At 59.9% G+C, this 17,487-nt stretch overlaps 1 protein-coding gene across 1 annotated transcript; it reads left to right on the top strand.

Annotated features, from left to right (window-relative positions):
* The first annotated feature begins 10,751 nt into the window (after positions 1–10,751).
* Positions 10,752–16,230, top strand: MYL3 (myosin light chain 3). The gene is made up of 7 exons (XM_025989839.2): positions 10,752–11,012; positions 13,231–13,258; positions 13,402–13,551; positions 14,340–14,513; positions 15,590–15,667; positions 15,782–15,824; positions 16,018–16,230. Exons 1-6 carry the CDS (start codon positions 10,872–10,874, stop codon positions 15,808–15,810), a joined length of 600 nt encoding a protein of 199 aa, XP_025845624.1. The 5' UTR covers positions 10,752–10,871; the 3' UTR covers positions 15,811–15,824; positions 16,018–16,230.
* Positions 16,231–17,487: the final 1,257 nt, after the last annotated feature.

Here is a 17,487-nt window from a genome sequence, read left to right on the forward strand (position 1 = left end):
GGGCCTCTGCTGCCCTGACCTGTGGGTCCCCTTCCTGCTCCTGGCCTTGGTTTCCTGATCTGCCATTGATAGATGGACAGTCCAAGGTTCGAAGGGACTCTGTCAAGCGCCCAGGCACTCGGGGTTCGGATACAGACCTGTGGATCTGAAACCCCGAAGTTCTCTCTCTCCTCGGGGGCCGCCGGTGCAGGCCAGCCTGTGTTCCTGCAGTGAGCCCCAGCCCAGGGCTCTGAGGGGCAAGTCTAGCCCTCAGCTCCGGGACAGGAAGTTGTATTTTGGTCCTGGGTCCTGGGAAGGGGGCAGAGGTAGAATGGCAGCTCAGACCCAGTCATGTTTACTTGGGCCCAGCCCCCTCTGAGCTCAACAGGCCCATTCATCGGGAGCCCCATAAACCCTTTGGGGCTCCCTGAGGTTCGGAGTGCCTGGATGCCAGGTCTGGCTGCTGCCCCCAGATCTGCTGGGGTGGGGGTGGGGTGGGGATGGTCTCAGATGTGCCTCAGTTTCCTGACCTATACTTCGGAGTAGTGGTTGCTGCCCGTGAACATTGAAGAGCAGCTGAGAAAAGCGTTTGTTCAGTGGGAAGAATCAAGGCTAGAGGGTCTGAAAGCTACCCAGCTCCCGCGTGACCTTGGAGTGGTCCCTTCTTCACTCCAGGCTGACCTGCCCCCACCCCACCCCACACCGTAGTTGGCTAGGGTTACTGCGCACATGCTCCCCAACTCCTCTCAGCCCTAGGGTTCCGATGCCCGGCAACAGAGGGGGGACCTGGTGGTGGGAGGGGCAGCGTAGGAACAAGCCCTCCCAGCCCAGATGCCTTTCAACAGCGTCCCCACATGCCTGGGCAACCTGGCCAACCTCTCGGGACCCTAGTGGGGGTGGTGGTGCGAGAATGGAGTCTCCTTTCCCAGACGCCTTCCGGGTGGGGTGTGACTTCCCGCTCCAGTGGTTGTAAAATCCCCTGAAGCCTGGTGGGTCCCTGGGGGTGGGGGTGTCTGTGCCTTGGAATACCCCCCTCCCAGGCGTGTTTGACACGTGTTTCCGCCTCTCCCAGCATGGGCTCCCGCTGCTGCTATTTATAACTTTTAAGAGCTCCTGCCGACTGCAAAGTTTTCTTAAACTCAAAATATCACCGAGGTCCTGGGCACGCGTTCCAGAGGCCGGCTGGGCCCTGCGGTTTGAAGGGCCAGGGGGCCAGGAAGGAAGAGGCAGAGGGAAGGGGGTTAGCTCAGACACTAGGTCCTGGCTGGGGCGGGTGGGGGGAGTGGGGGGTGTGGTGGAGAGACCTCGGGTCAGGGACCCCTAGGTCCTAATACTGAGCCCTGCTTGGATTGGAGGGATGCTCTATGTGGGTGGTCCTTGGTCAGGCTGGGCCATTTGAGGACGGCTGGGCCATTTCTCTGGGCCTCAGTTTCCTCTCATGCCTCAGAGAACACAGCCGGGTGAAGCAATGAGCTGGCAATGACACTGGGAACATCTCGGGCTGGGCCCGGGACCGTGTCTGTCCAGCTATCCAGCGCCCGGCACGGAGCCTGGCCCAGAGGCGCCGTGGACGTTGGCTGAACTGGCCAGAAAGGGGAAACACTTGGGGAAGTTTATAAAGCTGTGTGTGGGAGAGCGGTGTCCAGAGAGGGGCAACGGTGTGCCAAGGGTCACCAAGCTCATCCAGATCAGGTACCCCAGGTCTTCCCAACACCCAGGGCCCTGTTGGCTATGGAAGAGGCTGAAGCGCCCATTTGGGGACCAGAGATAACAGGAGTGGCTAAGCATAAATTAGAGACCTCCCCAGAGTGAGAGGGCCCTGGGAGCTGGTTGGGCCCAGGGAGGGCTGCCCAAAGTCAGGTACATAGGTACATAAGCAGCCCCTTCCTGCCCTGGGTCTCTGGGGCTCCTCTGCCTCTTCAGGAGGGAGTGAAAAGCTCAAACCCCACCCCCACGGGCAAGCTGGAGGTGACTGGAGCCCAACTCTCCAACGGGAGACTGATGCCTGGGAGGTGGGGGGCTGTAGGGAGGGTGTACCCCAGTCCTCCAGCACAGGCCAACCAAGCTGCCCTTGTGGCTGCTGTTCTCACTGGGGCCACGGGGGTGGGGCGACTGGCATATCCTTTCTCTGGACCCCAAGGTCAGGTGTGCAGGGCCGGAGATGGCAAGGGCTCTTGGCAGCCGCGATCAATGATTCCTCTCTGTGAATCCCAGACCGCTACCGTGATGATTTAGAGTTGGGCTTGGGCTGGGAGCATGCCGACAGGGGTGGGCTGCAGAAGGGGCCAGCTTATCCCCTCCAGGGCCAGAACTCCTGAAGGCAAGGGCCCCTCTTCAGAGATGGGGCTTGCTGTCAGACCAGGCTCCCCGGGTCAAAGAAAACCCCCAGCTCCTCCTCGCTTATCTGCAGCCTTGGATGAGCCCTATGTTGGAGCAGAATTCTAGCTGATTGTTCCCTTATTGACAGGGCTCTGAGCTCCAAGCTCCAGACAAGCCCCAGCCTTCCGCAAGGCCCTGAGACCCAGGCTGGGGACAAAGGTTGGTGTAAGTGGGGGAGGGAGGAGATTCAGGCCCAAGCATGCCTCCATCTGACAGTGCTGGGGGGGACTGCACGCCTCTGAGTTGACCCAAGACCCCTACCCCGTTGTGCAAGCGTGTACCCTGAGGCCTCTGGAGGGGGAGAGGCTCCAGGAGTCAGTGATGAGACGGGGAACACATAACTAACCCCAGGCCCAGACCCTGATGATCTGCTAGGGATGGGACATGATACTTTGAGGTCCTCTAGCATTTCCCATCTCCCCAAGTAGCTTCTTCATTAACCCTGGCTCCCCGGAGCAGAGGGGGCTCAAGTCCCCCTGCTGCAGAGAGCTGAGGGCCTGGCATTCATTGCCCCTCTCCATGTGCTCCGGCCCCTGCACTTGGATGTCCCAGCGTCAGTTTGAGGGGTCATTCTGCATTCCTGGGCATCTGTGAGTCTCTGAATCTGCTATGCAGTCCCCGCCAGCCGTCAAGGCCAGCCTGATGGAGACTTGCCTGCCCCTCAGCCACCCCTCTTTCCCTTTGCCCCCACCCCTGCCTGCTCTGGGGTCCAGGGTCTGGGAAAGGAATGGGTCGGGAGACTTCCAGAGAGCCCTTTCCCACGAGAGCCGAGCTCTGACCCCCGTGCTTATCTGGCCTGAGTGCGCCAAGAATAACACAGATGCTAAGGCTTGCGAGCCCCAAACCTGGGGACGCTGACCTCCCCAGGCCCAGCTGCTGTGCTCTGTCCTCTATTTTCCCTCTGTGAACAGGGAGGGGCGTGGAGGATGACCCTGCAGGGGGCCCGGGAGGAGGCAGTGAAAGGGTCGCAAACACCTGGACACGTACATTTGCGTTCACACTCACGCTCACATATACTCACATAATCTCCCAGACCTCACCAGGCAGGCCTGCTCTGGTTCCCTGATTTCGCTGGTCTTTGCTTCTAATTCCCACCCAGAGCTCCTCCTGCACCAGTGAGCTCAGAGGTGTGATGTGCTAGGTGTGTGTGTATGCAAAGGAACGTGAATGTGTGGCCATATGTGTTCAAATGGTGTGTGTATGCGTGCAAGCGTGTGGATGCATGCCTATGCATACATGCATATAAACATTTGTGCAAAGGCATCTGTATTGTGTGAGGATTTATGTTTAAAGGTGTGTGCATGGGCATGTGGTTGCACTTGGTGCAGGCACCTGTGGGCAGGGCATGTGACGTGTGCACACACACATACACACATCAGTGTGATTCTTGTTGGCTCTGGTGTTGGTGAAAAGAGACCAGGTGGTGTGGGGAGTGTCCAGGGCCCAGTGAGTATCTCCAGACAGACACAGACACATAGCAGGAGCAGGTTAGCCTGACTCTGTATTTCTGAGTGTGTGTGTGTGTGTGTGTGTGTGTGTGCACTGTTTTAGACAGGGTAGGCGGGCCGATGTATAAATATCCACACAGGCAGGTACTGGAATTGACCCTAACTATTCCTGGCTGGGGGCTTGAGCCATTTTTAATGCAGTTCAACACCCTGGGCCACAGAGGGTGTTTGTGTGGCCACTGGAGGCAAGGACACAGCTGGTGCTGGGTGGAGTGGGGTGGGGACAGCGCTGGGTCTGCTGGGGCCACCACAGCAAGGGGACAGGGAGGGAGGCCCTCCTGGTCACCATGACCCCTTCTGCCATCATCACCACTATCCTCGTCACTCTCCTGCCATCACCTCCAACCTCTGCCGTCCCCGTCTCCTGTGCTGTCCACATTCCAGCCACCACCCCCTCTGTCGTGACTGCCTTGCCCACCCTCTTTTCCTGCCTCCAGGTCTGGTGCCCCTTCTCATCCACTTTGGGCTGCTCGAGGGCAGGGCTAAACCTGCCTTCTCCTTGGCTCGGAGCTGAGGATGGGGGCTGGCGGGGGTGCCGTGTGCACACACACCTCATCTGTGGGGGGGTCTGGGAGGCTGCATCCAATCCCGGATGCTCTCTCTGTCTCGGGCTGGCCTTGCCACACACCCCCCCACGCCCCCCCCAGCAACCCTGTTTTTGAATCTGTCCCCGTCTCTGTCTCGGTCCCCGTGTCTCATCTCTGGTCAGCCGGGGTCCGTGTCTCCAGTTTCCCCACGCGGGCCCAGGGGGGAGCCCGGTCCTCCTCCCAGCCAGCAGGGACTGTTTGCCTGAGACAGTTGGTCCATCCAGTCAAACAACCACCCAATTCAGACTCCTCGTCCGACCGACGGGTTTTTTTTTTCCCCTGCTAAATTTACTCTCCTTTTTGACTGAATTGGCCATTCAACAGAGGTTGTGTCCACATGCCCCCACCCCGCCCCATGCCAACAGAGGAACGGTCTCACAGATGGCCAGGCACCCAGGGCCAGGAGCACCCAGACGTGCTCCGACACACATGGGCTTCCAGCCTCGTGTGACACACGTGCGCACACAAGACGTCACACATCTATACACACATTCACACCTCCCACCGCAGTGCCAGCATCCGGCCACCCTCAGACCGGTTCTGGGGAAGCCTCGGGGAGGTGGGGCCTGGGGCAGAGCCCCCACCCTGAAGCCTGGGGCAGCCATGACCCCCTTCCTCCGAGGCCAGCTTGGTCCCAGCCACCTTCCTGCACCCTCGGCCCATCTTCTTGGGGCTTCTGGTCACCTCGGGCTGCCACCGAGCCCCTGCAAGCCTCAGGAGCAGCTCCCAGACCCTGAGCCTAAAAGGGGACTCTTTTTTTTTCTTCCAAGGACAATAAATATTTGCTCTTTGGGAAACTGCTCGTGGGAGGGTACAGGGTTTGGCCCAGTGGCGGGAATGTCCAGGGCAGTTTAGGGAGGCCGCAGGCCATGCTGGGTGGTGGGGGGGCGGGGGCTCTGGGTGGGACTTAGCCCCAATCCCTCGGACCCTTGCCTCAGGCTCTGTTTTCTCCACTCCTTGGGTCAGCACGTTGGCACACCTCTTCCCATCCCTCCCACCCACCCGACACTCCTCTACACTCGAACTCACCCCTTGAGAGCCTTTCCACTCCCATCACCCTCGTCAGCCCCCACCCCTTTCCCACACACTCAGGAGGCCTGGCCCCAACTTGCAGTCTGAATCTTTAGACTAAATGAGGGGTTCAGTATTCTGGGACACATTTCCAATCGACCTCTTTAGACCAGCCTCGGAGGGCAGGACTGATGTCCCCCAGGCCAGGCCCCTGAGAACACAGCATGCCCTTCAGACTGAGCCCCAAAAGTCAGGACTACGCCCTCCTTCTGTAAAGAACCAAGCCCGGCCAACAGTGTCCCCTGTCCTGTCCTCCCATGAGGCACTGGTCCCTAGAGGCTCTTGCCTGCCCACCCCTCCCTTATGCTCAATTGGGCTCCCAAATATAGCGGCCGCGGCCACAGCCGGCCAGGACACCACAGCCCCAAGCGTCAGTCCTGGGCAGGGATCAGAGGGGCAGGAGCTGATTATAGGTCCCTGGGCCAAACCCGGGGCTTGCCTGCCAGCCCGCTGGGTCCTGCCACCCCCACCCCAGAACCACAAGGTTGGAGCATCTGGTCCCCGTCAGCACAGTGGGCAGAGGGAGGGGCCTGAGGGTTGTATTTGGCCTGCTGAGGACAGAGTTGTCTGTGTGTGGTGTGGGGGTGGCGAGGATGGGCCAGGGCTCTGGAGCAGTGACGGTCACCTCGTCCCACCCCTGGCCATTGTACAGATGGGGAAACTGAGGCTCAGAGCAGCCAGGACCAGCCCGGGTCACAAGAGCATAAGGAGACTCCTGCCTCCCCCTTGGCCACTCCTTCCCATCTTTCAAGGCCTGGGGCTATGCTCCGGGAAGCAGGCCACATCCTGTTGGTGGCACAGCAGTGCTGCTGGGAAGTCCTCCTTGGAGTCAGACTTTCACCCAATGATCCAGGACCATGGGATGGTGCACAAATTCCTCTCCTCTTGGTCCTCGTGGCTGCCTCGTGCCACCTCTGGCTAGAGTCTCTGGGCAGCTCCTGCTTCTGGGCGGTTGGGCAGGGGCTGAGGGCCTTGCATGGGGTCTGTGCTTATGGCACCTGACATGTGGCGGAGGGTTCACACCTCTGTGGATACACGTGTGTGCCCTGGTGGGTGAGCTGCTGCCCATGGGCCTGCCTATGCCTGGACGGGGTCCCCAGGACCTGCTGCACAGCAACATTTGACCTACTTCTAAGGCTCTGGGTCTGGCCCAGGCCGCGTTCTCGACTCCTCCGGGAAGTGTGGGCCTGCATCCCAGCCCAGAGGCCTCGGGCCAGGAGGGGCGGTCTGGGGCGGGCCAGGGCAGCCCGTGGAGCCTGTGGCCAGGGGCACAAGAGCCCGACCCTCTTTCCCTGCCTCTGGCTCCTGGGCCCAAAGGACAGCCAGGCCTTATCCATCCCTCCCTCCCATCACCCTCCACCACCCCCCTCCACGTGGCCACCATATTCTCAGCTCCCCAGATTGGCTCTGACAGGATGAGGGACATTCCTCATGCCCCTCAGAGGAACACTAGTGGGAAGGTCTGCCAAGCACTCACCCCCACTGTTTGCCAAGAGCTTACCCTCCCCCGTCCCCCGCCCTTGTCTACACAGAGCTGGAGGGCAACGCCAGTCTGGAAAGCCAGCCGCCCCTGTCCTGGGTCCTGGGTGCTGAGACTGGATCCTGGGTCCAGTTTAGAGTCCTGGTCCTCGGCCTAGGGTCTTGGGTCTGGAGTCTGGATTTAAGGTCTGGGTTTGGCATCCTGCATTTTAAAGTCTGGGTTCCCAGAGTGGGATCAGGTTCTGGGCCTTGAATTCTAGGTTCTAAGTTTGGCATTCAGATTCTGAGACCCGGGTCTGGAGTCTGGGTTCCAGGTCTGCAGTCTGGGTTCTGGGTCGGGGATCCTGGGTTCTGGGGTTTGGGTTTGGAGCCAAAGCCTGGTTTCTATCCCTTTTACGCCCCCTGCTGGCTGGTCTTCATGGTCAAGTCGCCATTGAGACCACGGGGTCGCCCTACCTTTTCAGGCTATTGAGAACTTCCACCAGTGGGTGGAAGTGGCACCCAGAGCAGGCCCTGGGTTGAGGTGGTGGCAGCAGCTGGCTGCACTGCTGTCCCCGGGGTCCCTTGCAGTGAGTCTAGCCAGTCTTCCAGCAAATCCCCCTCACTCCCTAATCTCCCTTGACCCTATGCCGGGGCTGCGGTTTGGCAATGGGTCCCAGGCACCTGGTGAGAAATGGGCAAATTGAGACGTTTGGGACCTTTGCTCATCCAACATTTCCTGTGTGCCTACTGTGTGCTAGGCTCTGTTGTAGACTCTGGGAACATAGAAGTGTGGGAGAACAAAGACCCCTCCATGACAGCGGATACCCGTGGGATGGAGGGGATCCCCGTAAGAAACTAGATAACAAAGAAACAGGTTTATTTTAGGATGCACAGCGATGGGGAGTCAGGGTGAGAGACAAGGCAGAGGGAGCAGGTCCAGGATAGTCTGAGGAGGCTTCTCGGAGGATGTGACATATCACCGGGACCAGAGGGTGACAAGGAGCAAGCCAGGGCCTGGCTTCCAGACAAGGGGATAGGAGAAGGAAACAGCTTATGCAAAGGTATTGGGGCTGGAAATAACCTAGAGGGAGGCTAGTGTGGCCCGGAGTCTTCTGCTTCTATCCATGGGCCCCTCAGAAGTCAGGGCTCACATCTTCCCCAGCATCCCCCTTGGCTGGAGAGAGAGGGGGCTCTGGAATGTAGTACTTGTGAGTCTGCATTAGACGGGGTCACACTCAGACAGTGGAGCTGGAGGAACCAAAGGGGTAGGATCCAGACCCCCCAGGCCCTGCCTGGGTCTTGCCTGCTGGCTGTCATTCCTGGGGGGCACACAGTTCAGACCGGGACCCGGGAGAGGGAGAGAGCCAGGCCTTACTGTGGCCGGACCTTACCGCCCACTGCCTGCCCACCTGCCCACCCCCGCCTTGCTTCTGGCCTCAACAGCCTGTCCTGTTGGCAGGAGAGGGGGCCGGTCTCTACAGAGCCCCTGCTGGGGGCCAGGCATTAGTTCTAGGTTGAGAGTGGTCCCACAGGGTGAGCCCTGGGGCCCTGTTGCTCCCAGGAGCCATTGCTCAGCCTCCATCTGAGCCCTGGGGAAGGAGTAGAGGATGGCTCTGTGCACAGTGTCCCCGCTGCAGGACCACATCTCCCCCGTGCATGAGGGAAGGGGACTGAGGTGCCCCCGCCTCGCTCCCCCAGACAGAGGAGGTGGCGCTGTGTGCTCCCACGGGCTGCCTAAGCCTGGCCACCCTGTAGCACGGACCTGGCGGCTGAGGCTCCGGAGGCCCATGTCCCTCACCTACCCCTGTTCAAGATGGTGATGGTGGTTGCTGAGGCACGGCAGTTATGTGTGCATGAAAGAAATGAGATCGGGAGTCTGGGTGCCAGAGTGTGGCCTCTGCCCTGGGCCTCGGTTTCACCCCTGACGGATGAAGGGGATTGGGTAGTGTCTTGGCTGGAGGGTGGCTGGAGTCCCCATGGGACATCCAGAGTCAGTTGTCCTGAGGGCCAGTGGGCCTGGGCGACGGGGCTGCCTGGAGGCCTCCCTCACTCTGTGTGTCCCCCTCTGGCTGTGTTCTCTTGTGGTATTTCTGGCTCGTCTCTGCGGACCCTCCCCCCACCCCTTTTTTTCCCTCAATACTCTTGCCAAACATCTGGAAGGAAAGTGAAAAACTTGCCTCCCCCCTCCCCACCCCAGCACCGGATGTTGTCAGATTTCCAGATGTGGGGTGATCTGCCCTCCAGATGAGGGGAGGAATGTCCTGTGCTCCAGTTAGGAGGGGGCCAGGCCCCATCCCTCCACCGTGTCCCCCTCTCCAGGAGGATGAGTGATAGGGCTCAGCCGCAAGACTGCTAGGGGACTCCAGGTAGAGGCCCCCCAATCCTGCCCTCAGGCTGAGGCCCCAGGCCCTCTCCACACCCAGGAATCCCCCTCCCTCCGGGCCTGGAGGGGGGAGGGGCATTGCCTCTGAAGTTTCTATCAAAGGCTCCAGGCACTTAAAAATAACAAGGAGCACCTCCTTCCCACCCCCGGCACAGAGGAAGGGAGCCCAATGTGCTCACAAGATGTCCTTACTCTCAGAGTTCTGCGCCCAGAGGGGCCTCATGCCACCTCAGCCTTCCCACCTCTCCCACTTAGCCGAACAGTGGCCCAGCCTGGCTGCCCTCAGGCCCAAGCCTGGGCCTGCCGTCTGTCTGCTGAGGGCTGGGCCTGGGGGGTAAGCACCAGGGGGCAAACCTGGCTTAGCTTCCCGAGGCCCCTCAGAGATGCAGACCCGCTCCCAGGGCCCCCACCCAAGGGTCAGCCCAGGGAAGTATGGGGCGGTGGTGGAGGGAGGTGGGGGGGGGTGGGGGGGCACAGACAAGGATCCTCCTGGGAGAGGGGGTGGTGGCCCGGAGTGCGCCAAGCGGAGGAAGGGTGCGCTGCAGAGGGTGCAGTGGGTCCCAGGGTCTGGTGAGGAACAGCCCTGAGCTCTGTGGGTAAAGTGGGCCACAGGCCAGTGGGGGGAAGAGGGGATGGGAAGTGGGGTGAACAGAGAAGCAAACCACTGGGCCAGCTGGGTGCTGGTGAAGGGGGCTGTGGAGACCACTGGGCTGCTGGACTGGGGCTGAGTGGCTGCCCTCGGGGGTGGGGTGGGGGAGTGGCCCCATGCTATTGCCACTTGAGGTGTTCCTGGGGACCCTCCGGATGGGGCTGCAGCTGCCTGCGAGCCATGACCAGACACTCACACACGGATATATATAAACACCAGACACAAACACACGGAAGCAACACTCACAGACACACTCACGCAGATACACACAGACACGTGCACACGTATAAACACCCAGAGGCAGACCCACTGAGCCAACATGGAGACAGGCACAGGCCGTCACCCACAGAGACACACAGACTCTCCCCCCCCCCCCACACACGTGGGAATTGGATGCACAGCTGGGAAGTTTAACTCAAGAGGTGCCCCTAGGTAATCATGGTCCTGCCCCCACCACAACACACACTTGGTCCGGCCTCGTGGTCCTGTTCAATTTGTTGACCTGCTGAGGGTTGTCGTGCCCATGAGTGCGTGTGCATTCGAGGGTGAGTGTGTGGTGAGCAGTGGCCTCTGTCCTCTGCTCCCCCTCCCTCTCCCTAACAGGTGATTGGGAGGAATGGAAAGCCCTCCCTCTCCTCTACCCATTCCTGAGCCTGAACAATGCCCTCCCCAGGCCCCAAAATAGCCCCTGAGCTTAGCCAATGTCCTTTTATGGCTCTGTCCCTATTGTGCACGGCGGGGGTGGGGCTGGGGTCAGGAGGTGTCCAGACAGGATAAAGGCCAGGCCCAGGAGCTTCACCTACCCTGTTCTCTGCTTCCTTCTCTCCACGTCCCTCTTTGTACTTACAGCTTCCATGGCCCCCAAGAAGCCAGACCCCAAGAAGGACGAGGCCAAGGCAGGCCAGAAGGCAGCTCCTGCTCCTGCTCCAGCGCCTGCCCCTGCACCCGAACCCGAGCGCCCCAAGGAAGCGGAGTTTGATGCCTCCAAAATCAAGGTGCGTATGGGAGCTGGGTTTTGGCAGGAGGGACAGGGCAGGTAAGCGGATCCCAGAGTGGACCTACCCAGTGGCAGGCCAGACTCCAAAAAGTGGGCACTGAGCTAAAGCTGGAAGCTTCTGTGCCAAGGTCAGACAAGCCCCAAGGCGCTTTAGGCATCAGGAAGGCCGTAGTGGGAGGGATGGTGGTCAGACATCAGGCAGGACTCCCCCAGTGCTGCTGAAGGGACATCTTTGGGTGGTTTTGGAAACTGTCCCTTGCCCTCGTCCATGGACCTCACTACCCGTGGGGAATCCTGGAGTCACTCAGACCCCAATCCCGGCAGCCAGCTGGATCCTCCTTGTTCAGCTGTGTGGTGTCATGTCCATGCCAAGTCCCCCAGGGTGGCCAGAGTGTAGAGCATGGGGAAGTGAGGCCCCTGCCCAGCCTGGGTCACGCTCACCCCCACCAGGGTGAACAGAGCTGGGTGGGCCTCAGTTTTTAGGTGGGGAAACTGAGGCAAAGGCTGGATAGGTCACTCGGGAAATTGGTCTTGGGGCTGTGACCAGTGCACCCAGAGCCCTTCCCCAGTTAGGAAGTCTTTCTCAGAGTCTAAACTGGGAGGAAGAGCCATGACTCCCACCGATGGCATTTGCATAGTGGCACGCACCCCGTGTCCTGCCTGTTCCCTGTTCTTGGCTGGCCACCGGTCACGGCTGCCCTGGCTACTGGCTGAGGGGCCCGCCCGGCTCTGCGTGGCTCCTCGTGTCCAGCCAGCCCTGCAGCCCGACTGCATAGAACTATCTTCCGTTTGTGATCCCTTCCTAGGGTGTCTACATTGTCCCTCAAGACATGGGTTCAGATCCCAGCCTGGCTCCATCCTGTTCACTGCTCTGAGGCATGGCTTCCTCAGATGTGACAAGGGACAATAAGCCCTCCTCGAAGGTTATTGGGAACTGTTCCTGGAAAGTGCCTCCTGGAGCTGGCTCCCTGAGCGCCAACCACCCCCAAGGGCTAAGCTCGTGTCCCGCAGGCAGTCTGACTACCCCCAGCCCGTGGTGGCATGGTCTGGTCTCACCACATCTGAGGCTGGCACAGACTCCCCTCTGAGAGGAGGGCATAGAGAAGCCCCTTGTGTGTCCGCCTGGCTCTCCCCCCACACCCGGACTGGCCAGGAAAGGGCAGGGGCTTTGCCAGGACGCTCAGGACCCTAACTTCAGCAGGCTTCCTGGTGGGCCGGGAACAGCTGAGTTGAGTCAGAGGGCTGGAAGGGACAAGCAGGGCGAGGTGGCAGAGGTGTGCCATGGAGGTGGGTGGGGCTCCCAGGGAGGTGCCAGCCATGCCCCCTCCCCCAAGCTCCCTCCTGTGACCTTGACCTTGAGGCGAGTGACTCAGTGATAAAAATAGATCTGGTATCCAATGAGGAGGGGGAAACCGGGTCCCCGGAGGCTTCCTGACCTCAGGTGGCTCTCTGATGTGGAGTGTCTCCCAAACACTCAACACCGCCACCATGCCCCCACGCTGTGCTGCGGTGGGGGCTGCCCCGGGTGGACAGGGTGGACGCACGGGCTGCGGAAGGCCCAGGTGTAGGCGGGGCTGTGAGTGGCAGCGCCCAGCCTTGAGGTCTCTGTGAGGGGCACTTGCAGACACACACAGGTGTGAATGCACACACGTACATCACACACATACACGCACGCACTCCTGTGGATATGCTCTCATGCTGAAAGAAACCCTCTGGCCTGTACCCTCACCCTTGCTCCTCCTGCCACCCCCCTCCCACCGACGATGAGATGAGCCATCCTGTCTCACTCATATGAACAGTCCTGCCCACTGAGCCCCAGACCTGCTGGGGGGCGGCAAAGCCAGTCTGGTCGGATCATCTGGCTTCAGACACACCCGTCCAGGACCAGGGGCATCAGGTAAGGCCTACCCTGGGCTGAGGACTCAGGGCACCAGGCCAGCCTTCTCACCCTCTCCCGGATGCAGCCCACCAGCCATCAGGGTCTGGGCACCTGCGGACCCGAGGCCCTCCAGCTCAAACAGGTCAGGAGGAGTGAGGAGGCAGGAAGGTGCTAAGGTAGACAGCAGGAGCTCGTGGGTGGCAGAAGCTGGAATAGGGACAGGCTGGGGCAGCCAAGAGGTTGAGGCCTGGGCTGTGCCTGAGGAGTACTCGGGTGGGTAGAGGCCCGGCCCCACCCTCTGAGCCAGGCACTCAGAATCTTTGGGGTCTCCTTTCAGATCGAGTTTACACCGGAGCAGATTGAAGGTAAGCAAAGGTCTTGAGCCCAGGGGCTATAGGGCTGGACCTGGGGTCCCCAGTCTGAGAGCCCTGCCAGTGTGGGGTGAGTCCTGCCAGTGTGGGGTGGGCTGACTTTGGGAGGACCCACGGTTCGCACCCTCTCCCGGCAGAGTTCAAGGAAGCCTTCATGCTGTTTGACCGCACGCCCAAGTGTGAGATGAAGATCACGTACGGGCAGTGCGGGGATGTTCTGCGCGCGCTGGGCCAGAACCCTACACAGGCCGAGGTGCTCCGTGTCCTAGGGAGACCAAAGCAGGAAGGTTGGTATGCATTCGTGCCAGGCCCCTGGGAGACGGCTGGGGTGGGCTGCCCTCTGGATGGCACAGTTACCTCCCTGTTTTGTGCTCTCCTGGCATCTTCCTTCCTATCATCTGGATGAGGAACCGAGGCAGGGCTCAGGCGATGCTGAAAGGTAACAAGCAATGAGGTTGCTGGGCCATCCCGCCCCATGCTACTGGTCACAGGAAACTGATAGTGCAGAGTAGCCTCAGTGCTGGTGTGAGGGCGGTCAGGGGCCCCCAGCCTCGGCTGCCCTACGTCCAGTGGCCCCTCCTGGTTTCCACGGCATTCCTCTGGGCCTCAGGGCCAGGTTCCCTCACCACTCCTGCCAGAGAGGGCTGCCTGCTTTGCCTCACAGAGGAGTGAGGCCCAAGCCCCCTCTGTAGATTCCAAAGTCCCAGAGAAGGTCTCGGATGGGGCCCATGGCTCCTGACCAAGCACAAGGAGTGTGTGTGTTGGGGAGGGCGCCTGTAAGAAAATGACACTATCTCGGATGGTTTCCCGAAAGGAGAGCAGAGGCGCTAGACAGGGCCCGGGGGGTGCCACTGCAGCAAACTGTCCCTGTGGACAGCAAAGGATTCTGTGAACAGTGCACTTCTGGGCTGGCTGTAAAGTGCCTGGCGATGGCGAAGTGATTTGTAAATGGCTAACTGGAGCAGAGTGCTCTGGGACTGACTGTGTGAGGGCGATAGCTCTTTGCTACATGGCCCAGGGGAAGTGGGTGCCCACCCTGCCCCTCAGAGCGTGGGACTCGGCCATGTCTCCACAGAGCTTAACACCAAGATGATGGACTTCGACACCTTCCTGCCCATGCTCCAGCACATCTCCAAGAACAAGGACACAGGCACCTATGAGGACTTCGTGGAGGGGCTGCGGGTCTTCGACAAGGAAGGCAATGGCACCGTCATGGGCGCCGAGCTCCGCCACGTGCTGGCCACTCTGGGTGAGGGCCGCCTCCTCTGCACTCCCACCCCTCCTCTGGGGGGCATCCCTGGGGAAAACCAATCCATCGCCAGCCCAGCCTGTGTCTCACCTGTGAAATGGAAAGAATGACACAGTCAAGGTGCCTCCGTGCCAGGCGACAGAAGTGTGGAGGATCTAGAAATCTAGGGAGGGAAAAAGAAGGTGTGTGGGTACAGCCCACGGAACCAAAAGGGGTTGAGGATGGCTCTGGGGACAGGGTCGGGGCAGGGGACAGTGCAGGGCATTCCGCAGGACCAATCCAGTCGTGGGGTCCACTGTCTCAAGGTCAGTTTCCAGGGACACAGCAACTAAGAGGCGCAGTAGGTAAGGTGCCTGCCTCTTGGACATCCTGACCCCCATCGTCTGGCTGGCAGGGGCACCTCGTTCTCAAAGGAGCTTTTTGTACAGAAAATGTTTATCAAGCACTTGCTCAGTATGTCTACTCAAAGTATGTTTCTCTGCATCAGATATTTACTGAACTCCTACTGTGTGCTTGGCCCTGGGCTGGTCTCTGGGGTTGTGTGTGTGGCTGGGGGTAGGAGGTTACCCCCCATCCCAGTGTGGGGAGCAGCACAGCACACAAAACCCAGGGGCAGGAAAGTGGCAGACTTGTCTGGAGAGCAGAGATGCTGTCTCCTTGTCTCCTCCACCCAGTCCCCCAGGGCCCTCAGCTCCACCCCATGGGCCCATCCTCTAGCCTCAAAAGGGACAGCTTCCAGGGATCTGATGGGGGGACCGGCCTCCTCTTGGTGGAAGGAGCCCCCAGCAGCCTATTGAAAAGACTGTGTGTGCTGGTGACTTGAACACCAGGCTGGCCCTGTTATGGGCAGAGCCCAGGCTTGGAGGGTGCACCAGCACTCTAGGTCCTGCTGTTTTGACTTGTCACTGATATTCCTGGTCTCGGAAACAGGGGTGATGGCTAAGACCTTGTGAGCCAGGACGGTTGTGCCAAAGTGGGGATACTGGGGAAGCAGACCCACCATCCAGAGGGGCTCCGTGGGCCCTCCACGCCTCGTACCTTTCAGGGGTGCTGACTCAACCTCCCTCCCCGGCCAGGTGAGAGGCTAACGGAAGATGAGGTGGAGAAACTGATGGCGGGGCAGGAAGACTCCAATGGCTGCATCAACTATGAAGGTGTGCTCAGCAGGAGGGGGGCTGGTGGTGGTGGTGAGGGCACTGGGACCCTAGGCTCCTGCCCGAGGCCGCCCAGCGCTCAACCCCTGCCACTTGCTCTGCCCTTCTTTGCAGCATTTGTGAAGCACATCATGGCCAGTTGAACCCCTCATCCCAGGTGAGACCTCCACTCCTTTCCAAACCTGCTGCTACCCCTGCCCCCCTCTGCCCATCTCAGCATGGTTGTCCTCTCCCATCTCAGCATCCAAATCCCATGTTGCCACCTCCCCATCTCTAACTCCGGCTCTCAGGTGACACCTGGCTGCCTCGTTCCACCCCTTCCACTGTAATCTGTGACCCTTTACTCTCAGGGAGCCCAGGAGGCCATGCTGGGGACAGCTCATCTCCCACTCATGGTGTGAACACCAGTGACCTGGGATTAGGGGAGAAGGGGAGCACATCGAGAATCCTATGGCAGCCCCTCCGCCGGCCCTGCAGACCTGTGTGCCTGGCATCTCTCCCTACCAGCTGTGCATCTCTGTCCTCACCCCATGCGCCTCGTGAATAAATGACATCTTTCCTTCCTTTTTCCTTCTTTCTTTCGTTCCTTCCTTCCTTTCTTCCTCCTCTCTCTCTCCTTCCTTCTTTCCTGTCTGTGGCCTTTGATTGACTTCTATAAAATCTATGAGTCCCACATGGTGAGCCCTGGACAAAATGAGGGGAGTCATGCTGAAATCCTGCCTCCTTGCTCCCCTTCAAAAATATCCCACCTGCTGTGCCCAACCCTCTGAGCTTGCCTACTAGGACACTGGGGCAGGGGCAGGGCTGAGCTGGAAGAGGCCTGGGTGCCCCTCCCTCGCTCTTGTCCTCCCCTTCTCTCTTTAAGAAGTGGCAGCTCTGCTGTGGCCCCTCACGCAGGGGCGCCAGAGGGATATCTGAATTGTCTCACACCACCACCAGCAATCAGGGAACCGTGGGGCATTGGCCCAAGGCTGCCCATGTCACAGATGGAGAAACTGAGACCCGGAACAGCACATGAACTTAACCTGAGTCACCCTGGGAATGAATGGCCCGGCAGGAGCTAACTTTGTCCCCAGGCTGTCAGAATTGAAGGGGCCTCAGATCCCTGACTGCATCAGATGGAGAGACCAAGGCACTCTGCCTGTGGTGTGGTGGTAGGCCAGAGGAGGAGTCCTTACTGGGGTAGTATCTGGGGTCCCCATTGGGTTCCCCAGCCCTGGGCTTCTCAGCAGAAGATAAGTATGCAGTCCCTGCAATGACAGGAGGAGGTACAGACACCTGCTGCAAACCTAGACCCCATTGTCTACACCCTGCTCAGGAGCCAGGGCCCCTCCCCTCCCCTTGAAGCCCAGCAGGGAGAGTGAGAGGAAGCTTCCCCGAGCAGGTGATCTACTGATCAGGACTGAGAGCAATGCCCTGCAGAGACCCTGGGGGCCCTTGGAACAGGGGGTATGGGGGAGATTGAGGGCTTAGAGTGGGGAGTGGGCCACACAGGGTAGGGAACAGTCCATCAGCCAGGAGGACCCAGGAGGTCAGGGCAGCTCCATCAGGGTGCATTTCAGTGGCTCTTGTGCACGCCAGTGTTTCTGCATGGAGGTGAGCCTCTGCATGTGTGAGGGAGTCTGAAGATGAGCACAGATTAGGCTGCCTGTAGGCATTGGTGTGATGTGGGGACATTCCTGCAAGTATGTCGGGATTGTGAGTGTGAGAGGGTGTGCGGGGAGTGTGCCAGCAGTGTACGTGAGACCATGCGTGAGGGGTGTGAGTGTCTATGCAGGAGTCTGTCTCATCTTCATTCTCTCGGAGTTTATAGAGCACCG

Source organism: Vulpes vulpes, chromosome 9 (assembly GCF_048418805.1).
Source record: "Vulpes vulpes isolate BD-2025 chromosome 9, VulVul3, whole genome shotgun sequence".
Lineage (NCBI taxonomy): Eukaryota > Metazoa > Chordata > Mammalia > Carnivora > Canidae > Vulpes > Vulpes vulpes.